Consider the following 18,242-nt stretch of genomic DNA (forward strand, 5'->3'; position numbering starts at 1 on the left):
ATCACAAAATAAAAGAAAAACCTTTTTTGGCTTTCTTTAAGGAATAAATCATCATCCCAAAAATAAAGCATTCTCAGTTACTAATTTAAGGACTGTAGGTTATGCTTGCTGCCAATCAGAGGAAACATTTCAGACATTTTTTATCTTGACAGTAAAAATGCAGGTTTTAGTTCAAGGAAAAAAAAAATAATTTACTGTAAGTGCACAAAAGCCCAACTCTACAACTCGTTCCTGTTCATTCAATTGTTTATACTTAAAGTATACAGTTTCCCTCTCAAGTCTGATTTAACAACTTATATAAAAACTATGTTTGAAAAATATGGAGGTTTAACAGTTAACTATATATATATATATACACACACACACATATATATACACACACATATATATATGTGCACCTTGTTTTTCAAAGAATTATCGCTTTTTAAAGGAGCATTGTATTCATTCTTAGTTTCCTTTACAATAAAGCATTCTGAGCTTGTGTTACTAAATACTAATCTTATTTCCATTTCTTAAAATGTAAGTGCTTGGTTCATTTGTTCAAAGGAGAACCTGCAGATTTAGAATCACTGATTATTCAATCACTGACAGCACTATACATGAGGGTAAATATCCATTATGGATCAGCTTGAAACAGTGGCCAAGCTGCAGGGTGGTGATTCACTCTAGACTCCAGAGTGGTTTCTGTAACAGATCTGCTTTGTTCACTGCAGTTCTTTCACTCTCTACTCATGCAAATACTTTCTGAGCAAACCCAGTAAAATGGAACATTTTCCATCTGAGGTTTTACAGGCATAGATAGTGGTTCTGCAGGCCACTGAAAGTTAACTGCTTCTGTCAGCAACAGATTTTTGAGCAGCATGGAAGTAACAACCTGAAGAAAGATTTTACTGATGAAAACAGTTGCAGTTAACCTGGCCTACAAAAGCTAGTTGCAGTGGTAATGATTAAAAGTGAGACTTTAGCTCTATAGCGGATCTAACATCCAGGTTAAGCAGCAACTATGGGACTGGGGGGAGGGGTGTGAAAAGAAATAGAAGGAAAAAAGAAATACAAGAAAATGAACATATAAAGACGTGCAGCGTCATTTTTGCATAAACATTTTCAATGTAGGAATGCACTTGTCAAGAGTTAAGTTTACCTCATTAGGAAATACTTAAAGTTTGTGCTTTCCAAGCCTGGTACTGGACAGGGGAAAAGTGTCTCATCTTAAAATATACAACAGCATCATTAGGACAGTATTTAAAAACTATTATTGGAAAAATTAATAAGTTATTAATATGACTTTAAGAATATCATAACTAAATAGTAGCTTACTCAGAAGACCTTAGTCTTCTTTCTGTCGTGTTTGAAATCGTTCCATTAAAGCCCTCAGTATATTTCCTGGTATTTTCTGATGTTTGGCTATTAGAGCCTGGAGTGCTGCTTTTGTCTGCAAGGAAAGAGAAAAGTTTGGGGTCATCTTTACGTTGTTCATGCATTAACATAATTTCTAGGATCTTTTCATCTTTACATTGGAGAACTTCTGCAAATAGACAACACAGTTTTCAGTGTTATTTCAGCCCACGTGATGTGTCTGTGGGATTATTGCTAGGAAACAAACCAGAAAACAATTAACTTTTATCTCTGGTAGCTGTGTTCACAAGCTCTATTAGTGACACGCAATAGTAAAATGATGATGAAGTAAACTACCAAAGAGATCTAAATCTATAATGTATGTCAGTATCTGTATACTACTACAACCCTGAAACTACTGTCTATGCCCAAGTTTGCATCAGTAATACTCTTTCAGTATGTAGGAACCTTGCTTCTATGCTAACTCAGAAGCAGCACTGGAAACACAACTGTGTCTTGGCTGCATGTAAGTCCCCTGAAGTAGCTGGTCCAGTAAAGTCTGCTTAGATCACAGCTAAAATACTGCCTATCGACAGTACTTTCACTCAGAAATGTTGCAGGCCAAGAAGTTAATAGCAGCCATTCTGTTATATAATAGCTCAGTGAGGAACACTGAAAAACATAGCAGTAAGTAAAAGTTAGGATCAAGTAACAGTAACTTTTCTGTTTTGCCTACAGGAGCACAGACTGTTAGACTCTTAAGGCCAGAGACAGAACAGCGACCTACTTGCTTTGGAAAACCAGCGTTCAACAAGGAGAAAAGTGATCCTTGGTACAGGTTCAAAAGTAAAGCACGGCAGCAAGTGATTCAAACACCTTCCTCCTGCAAACCAGCACTTCTTTAAGAGGCTCTGTCAGACTGAACTCCCAAAAGATGCACTCAGTTCTCCACAAACAAGGCAATGCAGACATTTAAAGATTTCATTTTGCAGAGATCTAATCAGAAGATAAGCAGGTGATGACAGACAATTGAATCGATACTTGCGTGGTCAAAAATAAAAATCCCTTTCTGTTGGGCGAAGCTTTCAGAATGAAAAAATGATCCCCTGTGAAGCTTTCAAACACGGCTGTTTTGGCTGCCTCAGTCTGACTGCTCCACACCCACACTTACCTGACTTGTATCTCTGTGCTGTGAAATCTGCTGATAAGCTGAATGAATATGAGGACCTCACAATTAACAAACCACCTAAATCTGAAGGAAGTTAATATTCTAAAATAAATTTCTTGGGAGAGAAGTTGGAGGAAACGGAAATTGAAATAGACTTTCAAAACCATGAAATTACATGGCTTTTATTGTTTTTGGGTTTTTTTATGGAATATCAGACTGTGGCCACAGATTTGCTATAGTTGAAAGAGTTCACTGGTAACTTTTTAAATTATCTAGAAACACTTTCCTTGGGTGAACTGAACATGATGTGTTTTTTTAAACCACCCCAGGGTACTCTGGGGTGACTGAACTTCCTTAATCTCTAAAGCAAGATGTTTCTTGAAGCAAATAAAGAGCACAGGATTGACATTAAAAGGCCAGGAACATTTGCAAGATGTAGTAATAAAAGACAGCATTGAAGAGGGGCACTGGAAGTTAAGCAGGTCCAAAGTTTAGCACAATTCTATCAATTTCAACTACCTTCATGGCAGAAATCATTATCCAGACAAGAATATTTTAGTGTTTTTGATCAGAATAGTCAATATTTTAGAAATATATTTACATGTATATCTATCTTACCTTCGCAGTCAGTTCCTCAGCAGTTATATTTGGATCATACGGAATGGGTTCTCCAATAAACGTACGAAGCTTGACTGGAAACCAGCCATACATAGGAACAACTGGCAATCTAATACGTTCATACAGCTTCCTAAGTATTTCTAAGGTTAAAAAAAAAATAGGGAGGACGGGACGGAAAAGAGAACAAAAGGAGTAGGGGAGAAATAAAGGAAAGGAAGGGGAAAAAGAGACTGAGATTACTCTGCAATATTTTTTCATCATGTTTTAAAACTGAAACTGGCTTGTTGAGTAATCCAGCCCATGACCCAGAATCTCAAGCATGTCATCTAAAGTACTGTTCTACTCTTGGCTTTCATTTCCCAAAGGCTGCATTAACACTAACAAAAGACTTGCTTCCAAACTCACTTAGAGTGAAACATCTCCCCCAAAGAATAGCTGCAAAGAGATTAAAGCAGAGGATAACTCAGTAGCTCTATAGGGATGTAACTGGGAATACTACCCAATACATGTTACCATTTAGCTAATTTTACAGGTTAGCCCACCAAACTGTTATTAGTACAAGACTGTTTTGTTCAGTCCCACTGAGGTCTAAAGGATCAGAAAAAGTCTTATGTACCAAAAAGGCAGTCATGCTAAATACTGAATTGCTCTTTGAGATCACGCACTGGTTAGAGTGAAACACTACGAAAAGAGGAGAAGAAAACAAACAGAAGAAAAACTGGTATTTCCATCAGCTTTATGAGGGTAGTTCTTCCTCAGGTCACTTCCTAAGCATCTATCCTAAACACTACCAGAACAGCATTCTTATAAAATGGGTGCTAATTTTCCCTTATATTAAAAAGATAAGATCTTAGTGATTGAAATGTCAATTATTTTGTATACAAACCTAAAAAAAAAAAAGAATATTCCAAAATTATTGAAACCAAAGTAACATCTCCAGCAATCGACAGAAGTAAATCCCTCTAGCACCTCTGCTAGAGAATAAAAGTAGCATCTATCTTTCTGGCTTAAGCCTCTTCCAGTTTGGAAAGATTATCCTGAAAACAGTAACGATGCTCTTAATTTTTGTAGAACATCATAAAGAATGTGTGAATCATTCTGCGTGCCTATATTTGATGTCTGAGCTTTCTCCACCCAATATTCAGCTTTTAATTAGAGAGGGTGAGAAATGCAATTGTTTTGTCCTGCAGATCTTTGATGAAAATGATGATGGCATAATTTGAAACAGAACATGCTGTATGGAGGAGACTATTCAGGCTCTTTCTTGATAGCAAGCTGGAAGACACACACAGACAAAATAGAATGGAGGCAAGGGAAGAGCTAGCACTGTCAGATCAGCAGAGATGCAGACATAATCATCCCAGAGGTGGGCTCTTCAGACATATACCCATCTATTCGTGTACCAGAACTCCCAAAAAAGATGAGGAAAGAGCAAGCAAACCCAAGCTCGTGCAGAACTACAGACTTAGTGCTGCACTGTATAACAACTATGGAAGAAATAGGTTTCAAACATTACAAAGTTCAAGTGTAAGCACAGAGCTTCAAGAGGTTATTTAAAGGAAATGTCAACTGCAAACCGTTGCTTCTGAACAGCAGAAAACTTAGAGTATATCTAGCATTTATCAGCAGAGCAAAACAATATTTTAAACCTATCTGCCTTTTTCTGGCTACTTTTTTTTCCTTTCTTCTACTTTCTTGGGAAAGCACATTGTCACACTGAGAGTGACTGAGATGAACTAATACCACACTTAATGCTGACACTAAATCCTAGTCATGTCCCTGAATTGCATTAGCAAGTAAACCTCAAGAAATAAGGCTTTGTCAATTCTCAAATCGATATGGGATTATTTCTACAAAGATAGGCTAAACACATATGGAAAAATAAACTACAAAAAAATATATATAAAATATCTTACTTATTCCTCCTAATGTCCTAATGCCTTCTCGAACATTTTGTGTAAACATAGGAATGATGGGCTAGGAGGGAAAAACATATTAAGAATTTAATGAAGATAACACTATCTAAAAAACTGCTACCTCACTTAAACCGAACACACAAATTCATTTCAAGTGTTTGTCAGACAAGGACATACAGAGAGCAAAACAAGGATTCATTAAGTTCTTCTGCCACCTTCTGCCATGAAGTTTCAGCCTGAGAACACTGTAAGGTTTCAGCATGTCCATATTCTTAAAGCAGTACAGGACTTCAGAACTTATGGAGTATTTAAGCCTCCTCTTGTCTAGAAGTACTTGCACATTTGTGAATCCAGTGGTTAGATATTTTGCCTAATTTGTAGTTATGCTTAAAGAATTCACAAGCCTGGGACCCTAAACTTGTCTGATTCATCTCTACTGCGCTGACTATTGCTTTGTACATGATGTGTCATATTCAGGACAGGTTCATGATTCATTTCTGCTGATGAACATTTGGAACAGTGTTATTATTTCAACCTTTTATTACTGTTTTTGAACCTGCAAACAGCTGTCAAGATTTGCAAGAATGAGATAAAGGGGAAGGTTATACTACATGTATTTTTTTCAACATCAATTTATAACAAATGATCAAAACATAGAATGCTAAGATTTTCATGCATCCACACTCTTTTAAGCTTTCTTAATAAAAACATACAGAAATGAGACTTTTCATACAGGCATCAAGATGTTTTAAAAAAGAAGTAAAAGTAAATAATCCAGTGCAGCTGTAGTGAATTACAGAAGTGCAACTGCCTAAACCAAACAGTAATAAAATTCCTTATTCCAGAACCATCATCTTTAGAACATCTTACTTAGAAGTTGGTTTAGATGACAATATTTCTGGTAAACAAATTGCAGAAATTAGACAATCTGAGGAAGTTGAAGGTCCCACTTCTGATGTTCAGACATTCTTCTTTCCATGAATAGTTATACTCGTGATTAAAGGTGACTTAAAGTTCCTCTTTAATTTTTTTTTTTTTTCCCATCAATTTCATTCTACTTCCAATATTATTCTGCATCTCTATGATGTAGGGGAAAGTGAAGCTGCATGATCTTTATGATTGCAGAAAGGAAACTGAACGTACATTCAGTTAAATAACTGTAAGCAGTACAAGCATAGTTGAATTTGCTAGATTATGGTATGGAGTTTTGTATGCTATTACAAAGTATTAGTAAAATCTGAATCTGTTGAAAATATCCTGCTTAAAATGTGTTACATTCCCCCTGGTTATAAGTGAAATCCATTTAAAATTAGGTCTTAAAAATATTCTACTTGGGTATAAAATCCAGAGATTTAAGTAGTCTGTCTTTGGCAGTGTTTAAGCACAAAACTCGTGGAGTGATACCAGTTCAAATTAGGTATATGCAGACCTACGGACATATGCATACATCTTTCAAGTATAAATATAGAATGAGAGAGAATGGAAAGTATTATTGAAACAGCTACAATTCAAATATATTATGTGTTTATGTGAATTCTATAGTTGGTCCCATACCAATAATCATGCCTAGTGATCACAGACAGTGCTTCATATGAGAAAGAACTGAAGAGAAAACAGTTCATACTAATAAACAGCATCTTTCGCTGCTGCTGTATGCCCTAAAGATCCCTCACCAGCACAAAAATACCAATGCAGTACATAACACCAGTGCTTCTTGTATGAGTACAACAACAGCAGAGGCAGGTCTGCTGATTTACAGCCTATTTCAACAGTAAGAGAAATAGAAATGCAGTGTGCGGCTGCTTTCCAGTCATTCTGGTAAGAGGCTGAGCTGGAACAACCCCAACGAGGCAGGCATAAAACAAGTTCATAATCTAGACACTGTCCTCAATTTCACCTCTTACTCTTTCAAACTCTGGATTTCTTAACCACAGTATTCTTAGATGACTCCAAAACATTCTTATCAAATCAGACAAGTCATGAAATTTAGTTACAAGAGCAAGTAGACTGTGTTCACGTCACTCAGCAATCTAACACCAAATGTTTGATAATCAAAACAGCTTCCCCTAGAAGAAAGAACCACAAGAAGTTAGCATTTTTTGCTTCTCTTCCATGATACATCATACTTACCACTTTTGCATCGATGGCCACCTGGGCAAAGCCCTTTCGATTACCCCACATAATAGCATATGTTTCATCACTAAAGAGAGCTTCTCGAACTCCACCTGGAGAAATAGCTAACAGGTAGCCTTTCTTCAGAGCACTGACACATACTTCTTTTGGTCCATGCATAACGCCAAGTACTTCAATAAACGTTTTTAAACCTGCAAGGTAAGATCAATATTAATACAGAAAATGTTAATTCATACTACCATTGAGCACAAATTCCCAAGACAGAACAGAGTGGCTAAAACTTGTCTCTATTAGGCTATTCCTAATATCCCAGATATTTAGATATTTCTAGATATTTCTAGAAGGACTGACACAAAGTTTTGCTTGTAAATTTCAATTTAAGAAGTTGAAAATTTAGGTTTTCTGTCACAAAGTCAGATGCTACCTACAAAAAAAAAAAATCAGCAAAACACTGGAAGAAAAAAATAAAAACAGTCAAGTACTGCATGCCACATTCAGAGTTATTAAGTCTTCTGTTGTGTACCTTCTTTTTGCCCAAGCTTTACTTTTCAAGCAAAGTGATACACTCCTAATAGAGTTCAATAAAAGAAAACATCCGCAAATTATGGGTTTTTTTGTTTTGTTTACTTTAGCACACAAGGAGCAGTCCGTGCACAAGGAGAATGATAAATGAAACATAGCTTTCTCTGTGTTCCAGATTGCTGAATTTCAGCCTGTGAGCATCCAGAGGAACCTGGGGAGCCTGAATTGCACACATGCAATTAGATGAAGAGCTTACATTTACTGAAGTTTAAAACTGCAATGTTACATAAACTCATATCTTAAATGTGAGATGTGATACTTACTCCGCTCGTCAAGGAGCAGCAGAACATCAAAAATTGCTTACAGGTATCAGACAGACACATTTAGACAACCAGCTCAATTTAGGCAACTAGTATAATGAAGAAGAATTGCAAGAAAACAGTTATGTTCACTTTAATGTATTTTAAACTTATGTAGTATTTGTGCACATTGCATACTGAAATGGGAACTTCAGGTCACTGAGCAACATGGGAAAGATTACTTCTCTTTCTTAAAGTTTCCCACAGAGCCAAAATTAACTCAGTCAGCCACAAACAAAGGTACAGAACTGATCTAGCCAAGTTTAAATCTCAAAAACAGATTATCAGGTGTTTTTACCCTCAGGTTAGCAAACAAATATTTATTATTATGAACACACATTTGTTATAGAATCATAGAATCACAAGGTTGGAAGCAACCTGCAAGATCATCTAGTCCAACCATCCTCCCATTACCACTGCTACCACAAGCACTAAGCCATATCTTGTAGCTCTTCATCCAGACACCTCTTGAACTCTGCCAGGGACGTCGACTCCACCACCTCCCTGGGCAGGCCATTCCAGTGCCTGACCACTCTCTGAGAGAGAAAGTTCTTCCTTATGTCTAACCTAAACCTCCTCTGGTACAACTTGTGGCCATTTCCCTGGGTCCTGTTTGTTGCCTGGGAGAAGAGGCCAAATCCCCCCTCTTCACAGCCTCCCTTCAGGAAGTTGTAGAGTGCAATGAGGTCTCCTCCGAGCCTCCTCTTCTCCAGACTAAACAATCCCAGCTCCCTCAGCTGCTCCTTATAAGACCTGTGCTCCAGACCCCTCACCAGTTTCACTGCCCTTCTCTGGACACATCCCAGGGCCTCAATGTCTTTTTTGTAGTGAGGGGCCCGAAACTGAACACAGTACTCAAGGTGTGGCCTCACCAATGCTGAGTACAGAGGAATGAATACATATGTACACACATAGACCAAAAAGAGTCCAAATATAGTTAAGACGACAAAGATCTGTCTTGTCTTACTGATCACATAAAATAAGGACTCAAGCAGGAGATCATGAGGCAGCATATCACTGCTCTTAGGTAAACTCCAATCTCTAGCTAGTCTTTGTAGGAGATGTGATAGTAATGCAATGATTTATATCCATATGCAGTCAGCATTTATTGGTAAGCATGACACCAGAACACAAGCTCTGTTGTAGCTCTCCATTTGTTTTAACTGCATTGCATACTACACGTAACATCAGCAGACCTCAGCCAGTAGCATCTGCACAAAGGACTCCTGAACTAGTTTTTCCTCAAATGATTTCATTTCTCTTAGGTGCTTTCCTTTTGGGATTTTAAATAGCTGATTTTTACAAGGCTTTACATTCCCAAACTCATTGAAGCTCTTTGAAATGTAACTGGTGGTATGAAGCTGCTTGTCTCTCATGTATTTTCTAACTGTGCATTCAAGAGAGATACAAAGCAGTATTAGTAAGGGTAGAGATGAAGGAAGAGAGACTCCAAGGAAGCAGAAGATGTGAAAATAGTTTTCCTTTCCACAGTGGAAAGGAGGGGCAGGGGTGACAAGAGTAACGACTCTTTACAGTTCACAGGTCATAAAAAAAAAAAAATAGGAGAAGAATATGAACAGAATATAGACCTTATTTTGTAACAGAGAACAGTGGTGACGTTTCAAGTCTCTACAACATTTCTCAGTCATATTTCCCCCTTGACTTTTAGTACAGCTCAGAATATAAGGCTTTGTATCATACAGCCCAGCCAGCAAATCATTAATATTAATACTTCTCCTCCAGCAGCAGAATATGGCAAGTTAGAGCAGCAAAGAGATAGGAATTAATCCTGTGGCCTTGATGAAACAACCAGGGCAACTCTATGCCAAGGTAAGGGTCATCACAGAGTGATAAAAAGCACCAGGATAGTACCTGCCTATAACATGAAAGTCACCAGGAATCTATTTTTTCCACTTTAAACAACAAAAATTATCACAAAGCCAGAATATCACGGTACACCAATTTTTCCAAACATCAAGAAATCCAAAATTAGTTTTATTCAGCAGTTCAATCTAGACAGTGCCCCTTGCGCTACCACACTCTTCTACTCACCCAACACCATCCTCTCACAGTAGTCTGAAAAGCCTTTAGAGTATACCTACTAAATTACTTAACACTTACCTTGAAACAATTATGCATTACATACATTTCTGTAACTTATCTCCAGTGACATAGGGTCTATCAGTTCTCTGGTAGCAAGACAGCAAGGAAATCACTCAAGATTTTCCTGCAGACCATCTTGAGGAACACAGAGAGGAATCATCCAGGTCACTAAACCCAACTTTCCACAACTGTGTGTAACTGTGTGTGTATATTTGCAGAACAACTAGTCCACAAGCTACAACAAACTTTAGAGTACCCTGTCTAAGTAACAGAAAGGAAGCCACAGCTCCTTTCCCATGGGACACAACAGGACAGAGACTTAGACCTCTAAAACAGCTGGCGACCTTTTAAAGAGGACTCCTAGATGACTCTAGGAAGCAGGTCCTAGAGAGGCTAAGGGAGTAGAATACAAGCAAAAGCTCTGTCCTCACTGCATTCTTCAGCAAAAGATTTTCTTTTAATTTAAACTTTGAGAAATCAAAGTAATCCTGGGCATTACACAGTTGATAATCTAAAAAGACCAAAAAGCACCACAGTTGTTTGTTTGTTTGTTTCCCTGTGACTAACCTCTAATATTAAAAGAAAAACACAGAAGAAAAAATAAGCCCAAGGACTGTATTTCATATCTTTCTGCCCCTAAAATATAAGCAACAGAAACATACATAGTATTGATTTAATATAGATTAAGACAAGCAAACAATTTTCTTCTGCATCTACATGAAAGACAGACACATTAGACAATCATACAGTCATAGAATCACCAAGGCTGGAAAAGCCTCCAAGATCATCCACTCCAACCATCTACCTATCAGCAATAACATTCCCACTAAACCACGTCCCTTAGTACAACATCCAAACATTTCTTGAACACCTGTAGGGATGACAACTCCACCACCTCCCTGTGCAGCCTATTCCAGCATCTGACCACTCTTTTGTAGAAGAAATTTTTCCAATATCCAATCTCCTCTGGCGCAACTTGAAGCCATTCCCTCGAGTCCTATCACTAGTTGCACATGAAAAGAGGCTGACTCTTACCTCAGCACAACCTCCTTTTTTAGGCAGTTGTAGAGAGCTCCCAAGCCTCCTCCTCTCCAGACTGAACAACCCCAGAGCCCTCAGCCGCTTCTCATAAGACTTGTACTTTAGATCCATCACCAGCTTTGCTGCCCTTGCCTGGACATGCTCCAGGGCCTTGACGTATTTCTTGTAGTGAGGGGCCCAAAACTGAACTCAGTACTTGAGGCACGGCCTCAGCAGGGCTGAGTATGGAGGACCATCACTTCCCTGCGCCTCCTGGCCACGCTTTTCCTGACACAAGTTAGGATGCCACTGCCCTTGGCACCCTGGGCACACTGTAGCCTCAAGTTCAACTGAGCGTCAACCAACACCCCCAGGTCCATTTCCTTTACACAGTCTTCCAGCCGCCCTGCCCCAAGCCTGTAGCACTGCATGGGGTTGTTGTGGCCAAAGTGCAACAAGACCAAGTGCTGGGTCCTGAACTTCATCCCATCGACCTCAGCCCAGCTATCCAGCCTGTCCAGAATCCCTCTGAAGGGCCTTTCTATCCTCAGATACATACTTCCTCTCAACCTGGTGTCACGTGCAAATTTACTGAGGGTGCACTCAATCCCAGGTCATCAATAAAGAAACTGAACAGGACAGGCCCCAGTACCAACACCTGGGAACACCACTCACAACCAGCTGTCAGCTGGATTTAACTCCAGTGTTCAACAGGAAATTCCGGGTATCTACAAGAGTTTTTCTATTAGTTTAAATTCCCTTACATAAGTTATCAAGCTGTATCTATCAAGACTGAAGCTTCTTTGACCCCTTACAGGCCCATGCATCCCTCAAGAGGCACAGCAACATGCTACAAATACAATCCAGTTAATCAGAGTTAAATTGGTACAAAAGTGCCTGATGAGGAGGAGGCAGTGAGACTACATATTAACAACTGCAAACTGGCACATATGAGACTCAGGTTCATGTGGCAAGCTATTCCCTCACAGCTATTCATAACATATTTACGAATATTAACAACAGAATGATCATTAAATCATCTAATCCAAGTATCCCTTCCCTCCATTTCTCTTAGATCAAGTCTAGCAAATTTTGGTTAATTAAAACATCTTCTGGAAAGGCATTCAGTTTATCTGAAGCTTCAAGATCAGAAAGTATAAGTACCAGTACAAAAGGACGGCCATCTTTCTGTTTTGATTCACAAAAGAAGCTCTACCTATCTAGGCTGCCAGCCACAGATTATTGTGCAGACTTCAAGACAATCCGAAACAATTACCTGGGCCCCATGGTCTTATCCTCCCTGAACACCCTTCCAGGCTGTCCAACTGGACCAACCTATTCAGGGCCTCAGTCAGCAGTTTTGAAAATCTCCAGGGATGGAAATTCCCCAGCTACTCTGGACAATCTGGCAGTTTAGGTACTGCAGCTTGCCTCTGTTGCCTATCATCCTATTGTTGAGTACCTTACAGAAGAGTCAGACCCCATCTTCTCTGCACATCACAGTGAAGTAATCAAAGACAGCAGTAATATCTTCCTCCACCTTTATTTGTTACAGACCAAATAAATAATGTGTGCTTCAGCCTCCAGACAATATCCCTAGGAAGTACAAAACAGGACACAGTACCATTGAATGTGCTCTCACAGGTGCCAAATCAAGGGAAAGAATCACTCCCTTTAACCTGTTGGCTACACTCAGGCTGAAAAAGGCCAGCACACAGTTGAGTTCACAGTGTGCCTTTGCAACAAAGATGATCAAGTTCACTTTGTTGTCCACTAGAATGCTGAAGTCCTTTCTGACTAGGTTACTTTCTACCCAAGCTCCCATCTGTCCTGTCACATGGCATTATTTCATCCAAAATTCAAAGCTTCATATTCACTTTTGCTGAACTTCATGATGTTTCTACCAGTTCCTTTCTGGGAAGTCACTCTGAATACTAGCTCTAACCTCACAGCGTCAACTGAGAGTACACTCCAACTCACCTTTGATTAACAATCATGCCTAAATATTAATAAGCATATTATGGAGTATCAGCTACCGATTAATACAGAGACAAATCTTCCTCCCATTATCTCCTTCTCTTTGTTTCTGAACACTCTAAAGTTATTAAAAGCGTTGCCCAGACTGGACTGCAAACCATCTCCACAGTTGCAGGAGATGCCAGTTGCACAAATTTGTTCTTGTTTGATAAGAACACGCTCTTCACTAAGAACAGATGTTCCAACAGACTAACGATATTTGTCTCAAAGTTTGTTCTGAAAGCTTTGTACAGCAAATTTTAATAATTTCAATCTTAAAAAAAAGTTTATAGAATTCTCAGACTGATTGTTTATACTGAAGTATATTACCTGGTAATCTAAAGACGAAATGATCCGCTACTACGTGGCAATATCTCTTCCTTCGTATAAGAAGTCTAGCCATGAAATAGAGATAGTCAACAGGACTAGCTCCATGATAAAACACAATAAGTGCTGGTCCTTCCGGAATATTTTCATCCCCATGAAGTTCATAACCTGTCAGGAGTTAAAGGCATAAAGGATATCAAAGTACGATACAACTCTATCCTAAATAAACTAATTTGCATCAAGTTGGCAAGTTGAAGGCAGTATCTACTGAGAAGTGTTAGAGCAAAGTGACTGCTAAAATGTCAAGAGCTGTCTTGCAGCATTTACTAAGTTGCTTTCACAGCTTCATGTTTACAAGCCTTATTTAAAGCTCTATTTAAAGAGAGAACGAAAACAACAGAACAGCCTCGCTCTCTTCAACTATTGCATAATTTTATCTTAGTTTTTCAGTTCACTGCCTTCAAGGCTGTGGTTCTCTGAATCAATCATTCAAGATAAATCAAAATAAGGACTGAATAGGAGTGTTGAAACACTACTGTGTCAAGCTATTACCTATCTTTCAAAGTCAAATTCACTGCTGCAAGCAACTGTTTAAGGCAGTTTAACATGACAACATCCATTTATGTGTCTTTTTTAATCCCAAGGTCTGAGACTCATCTTTGTTATCTCTCTCAGAGTTATACTTAGACTACTTTTCCATCACTAAGCACTAAAAGCTGTTTGGGACTTTATATGCTTAACTGAAACACACATGAACACATACAAGTGTTGAACTTACGTTTCTCATTTAGTTAATGGTGAAGAGAATATTCAGCTAGCACAAAACAATAAAATGAACCAGTTCAGAACATATTTATTTATACATTTAGTTTACACTGAACAGTTCTGTTACAATGTTGTTGTTCTTTTCTAAATCCCACTCCTTCTGAAGTACTCCCCACCCCCCTCCACCCCCTTTTTAAACTTCTGTCTGTACTTTCGGCTTCTCTCCCACTGTCCTATTTTCAATGCCTATTACAGACATACATCTACCTACCATCTGTAGGCGATCACTAACTGTGCTCCATGCTAGCTGAGCATAACCAGAGTGATAGCTGTGGCTAGCATTTGCATTAAAAAGTTACAGGTATCACATACAAGGTTGGGCTTTTGTTTGGGGTTGTTTTTTTGTTTGTTTTTGTTTTGTTTTTTTCCCCCCACCGCCCTTCAGTGTTTTGAGATTTCAGGAAGTTCTTCCTGCAACATACTGATTAACCAAGTGGGAAAAAAAATAAAAAAAAAAAAATACACAAAGCATTTCATAATTTACTAAAAGAAGTGGAAGCAGTTGACATGGCAGAAAGAAAAGTCATAACAGTAGATGAGGAACTGGATAAGAATCTTTTCTGTGCAAATAAAAAGTCAGACCTTATAAAAGAGAAAAAGTTACTATAGATGAAAAAAGCCAAGGCCTTAAAAAAATTTCATATGAGAAAAGTAATAGCTTTTCATTACGAAGTGAGAATTTTAAGCTCTTTGATGTAGCTGTTGATTTTGATCTAGTGTACTTTCTCAGATTCAAAAGTTAGATCTTAGTCTTACAAAGCCAATCTGATACAGCCGCTGCACCATCTGGTTATAAATGCCTTGACAGCCCTCTTTCCTTTGACTGGAGAACAAATAGAGATGATTTTCAAGATGGATTTGTTCTTTATGTAAATTGCTCTTAAACATCTCTTTCTCCTTTAGCTGCATCTAGAATGAATGGTTCTGAAAGAAGCTTATGATTTCCTTAGAAAGAAGCCAAATCATTTATTAAGTCTATCTTTAGAAAAGATATAGCAGCAGAGGGACAAGGAGCAGAGCCCTTAGTTTTGAGTTCTACTAGAGAACGCAGTTGTCAAAAATACAAAGAAAGAAAATACAAAAAGTAGACCCTCTGTGAATTGACTTGAGAGCCCAAAAGTGTTAAAGTAGTAACTAGTGGGCAAAACAATACCAAGTGCCCCTTTCAGACAACATTCGGCATGATGTCAGTTATATGCAGTTAAATTACACGAACAAATGTAGAGATATTAGCTATTAGGGAACTAGTATTTAGCTCTCAGTGTTTACATATTCAATCTGAAAGAGCAGATTTTTTTTTTTTTTGGCTTGCTAAGTAATTCCTGAGACAAAGGAAATTAAATTAATTTTTAACATAGCTATCACTTCAGGTCCTCCTGGAAAAAGAAAATCCAGGAGTAGTTATTAACAGTTAAAAAGAAAAAGATTATTATTTTTTTTAAATTGCATTTATTTGGCTAAATGAAAGCAGTAGCAGCAAAGGAATAAAAGCATAAGACAAAACTGTACAACCAAAAGAGTCTCAATTCTTTCTTTTTTTTTTTCCCCAGGCCTACAACAATTGAAGAACCACTGGCAGTCAATAAACAGCAATAGCAATTAGATGTAAACTGATAATCCTCACAGACAAAGCCATAAACTGAGTGTCAGCACTTTTTAGAGAGAAATCAGATTTTGCTTACCATGCCATATTCTCCCATGTCCATCCCACAGGTTAGCCAACATTTCTTTTGCACCATACCAAACATCACCAGAATGTCCTTCATTAAATCCAGTCTTCCTCCTTTTATGAATATGAAGAAGGAGAAGGGAAGTGTTGAGGCAGAAGAAGAAGATAGCTACTGGAAGTATAAAAGCTATTGCAAGTGGAAAAAGCACCCATGAAAGGTAGACTCCATAACTCAGATAATCTTCAGTGTGTTCTACACCAGTCCATTGTCCCAGTAAGTAAGCCAGGAAGGTTAAGTAGGACGTAGGCACTGGTCCTTCAGTAGAGGATTCATTGCTACCTATCATCTTCTTCTTATCTAAAAGAAAAGAAGAAAATGAATAAATCCTTAAAGAAAACAGACAAACCTGTTTAATCACACAAAAAACCTCTCTGATTCATATACCATTTACCACACAGGAATCAGTACAATCTCAAATTGAGTGCTATTAAAAAAAAAAAACACCAAACACTTCCACTAACAGCAGACATGACTCAGTAAGAGCATGGCCTCACTCATGTAGAGACCTTCAAATGCACCTGTATGTGGACAGAGAATGAAATACAAATCCCACAGCACACAGAGGCAGCATAAAGGAGGAAGAAGATGAATCAAAAAAAGTTCTCTAGAAGACTTAAGGTCTCTGGTTTAATTCTGTCTATGCATAAGAGTCGTCTTCTCCTATGGCAGTTTTGAGATACATCTCTCTGGGCTGATATTCCATGGTTCTGGTTCTACTTCTGTAATCATATCATCTTACAAACCCGAGACAATCTGTATGCTTGGCTGTATCTTAGCTGGAGTTCTACAACAAGAGGAGTAGCACCTTGGAAAAAAAAAAAAACAAACTCCTGAGCTTAGTAAAGTTTTGGTCAAAACCTGGAGTAACTGCTAATCAGGTCAAAGAAGAAAAGCATTTTGCAACTATAATGCAGACTTGTTAGAGAGATTAAAAACAATTAACAATTAAAAAAATAATAATAAAAAAAATAATTAAACAATTAAAAACTTCTGAAAAAGTCCAAGTTTATTTTCATATTAAAATGTGACATACAACATATGACTGCAGAGTTCCTATGCACAGAGAGGTGTGTATCCTTCACTTCTTTGTTCTTGCTCTGTTTTACAAGCATCAAGGGACTGATGAGAGATCATTTGACTCAATCTATCAGAATTTCAATATCAACAACTAGAAAGAATCAGATCGATTTTATTTCACGTTAAAGAGATGCAGAAGCAGAAACCATCTCATTTACTTTCCAATCTCATTTTTTTCTCCTATTTTGATATAGCAAGGATGTTCCTTTTCCTTCCGTTTTGGAATTGACCTCTACCTATATTGCTCGAGAAAACTCCTTATTTAAGAGAAAAAAAATGAAAGGATTTGGCTCACATGATCCATGCCTGTTCCACCAATCCAGGCTTACACAATTCTCATTCCAGTTGTCAGATATGAACTCCAGAACCTGGCAGACAGCAAACACAGCCAAGTACAAGAAATACAACTTGTGAGACTTAGCAGTACTGAAGAGTTAGATTCAGTGCTGTGATGTTTGCCAGATTGTTATGGACTTCTCCCAGCATCCCACCTACTAGCTAGAAAATAATATGGAGAAATTAATTCTGCCACAGAAACACCTTTTTAAAACTCAGAGGCGATTATACATCTTGAAATATAATTCAAAGCTATGCATTCCTTCCTATTACATTTTTAATTGTTTCCAGCTTTCTCCAAACACCAAGTCCTCATCAAGTAAGTTTGAAGTCCTGTCCACACATGCCAGCCTTGCAAAACATGACTTGGCTTTCTGCATGCAATGTTAAATGCAATACCTCAAATGCAATCACTGCAGTTTTATAAGTTTGCTTGCAAATGTATGCACTAACTGGTAGCACAATAAAAATCATCTGTTGCCAAACACGCAGGTAGTATCTACTGTACTTCTTTCCCTTAGGGACAGTGAATCCTACTCTGAAAATCCAGCTTCCTAATTCTGAAAGAATCATGAAATCATTTAGACTGGAAAGAATTCCTGGCAGCGCTAGCCCAACGTTTGTCTGCCAGTGAGTTAGATTAGGTTGCTCAGGGTCATGTCCAGTCCAATCTGTAACACCTTCACAGACAGAGATCCCTCAGCCACCAATCCAGCACTTGATCACCCTCATAGTGAAAATGCTTTTTTTTTTTTTT

At 38.1% G+C, this 18,242-nt stretch overlaps 1 protein-coding gene across 7 annotated transcripts in view; it reads right to left on the reverse strand.

Moving 5' to 3' along the window:
- The window catches only part of LOC100550231 (transmembrane protein 68), a 31,761-nt gene extending 14,148 nt beyond the window's left edge, over positions 1-17,613 (reverse strand). For 3 of the 7 annotated variants that reach the window (XR_792973.3, XM_019614034.2, XM_010708938.3), the window contains exons 1-7: positions 17,445-17,578; positions 16,025-16,369; positions 13,521-13,685; positions 7,168-7,361; positions 5,038-5,098; positions 3,122-3,261; positions 1,318-1,432 (exon numbers count right to left, since the gene is read on the reverse strand). Coding sequence is in view for 6 of the 7 variants with exons in the window: in XM_019614034.2 (XP_019469579.1) it covers positions 1,328-1,432; positions 3,122-3,261; positions 5,038-5,098; positions 7,168-7,361; positions 13,521-13,685; positions 16,025-16,358 (999 nt within the window). In the remaining variant the exon portion in view is untranslated. The other 4 variants (XM_031552863.1, XM_031552862.1, XM_010708939.3 and 1 more) reach the window with 4 other exon arrangements.
- Between the last annotated feature and the right edge of the window lie 629 nt (positions 17,614-18,242).

This window comes from Meleagris gallopavo, chromosome 3 (assembly GCF_000146605.3).
Source record: "Meleagris gallopavo isolate NT-WF06-2002-E0010 breed Aviagen turkey brand Nicholas breeding stock chromosome 3, Turkey_5.1, whole genome shotgun sequence".
In the NCBI taxonomy this organism is placed as follows: domain Eukaryota; kingdom Metazoa; phylum Chordata; class Aves; order Galliformes; family Phasianidae; genus Meleagris; species Meleagris gallopavo.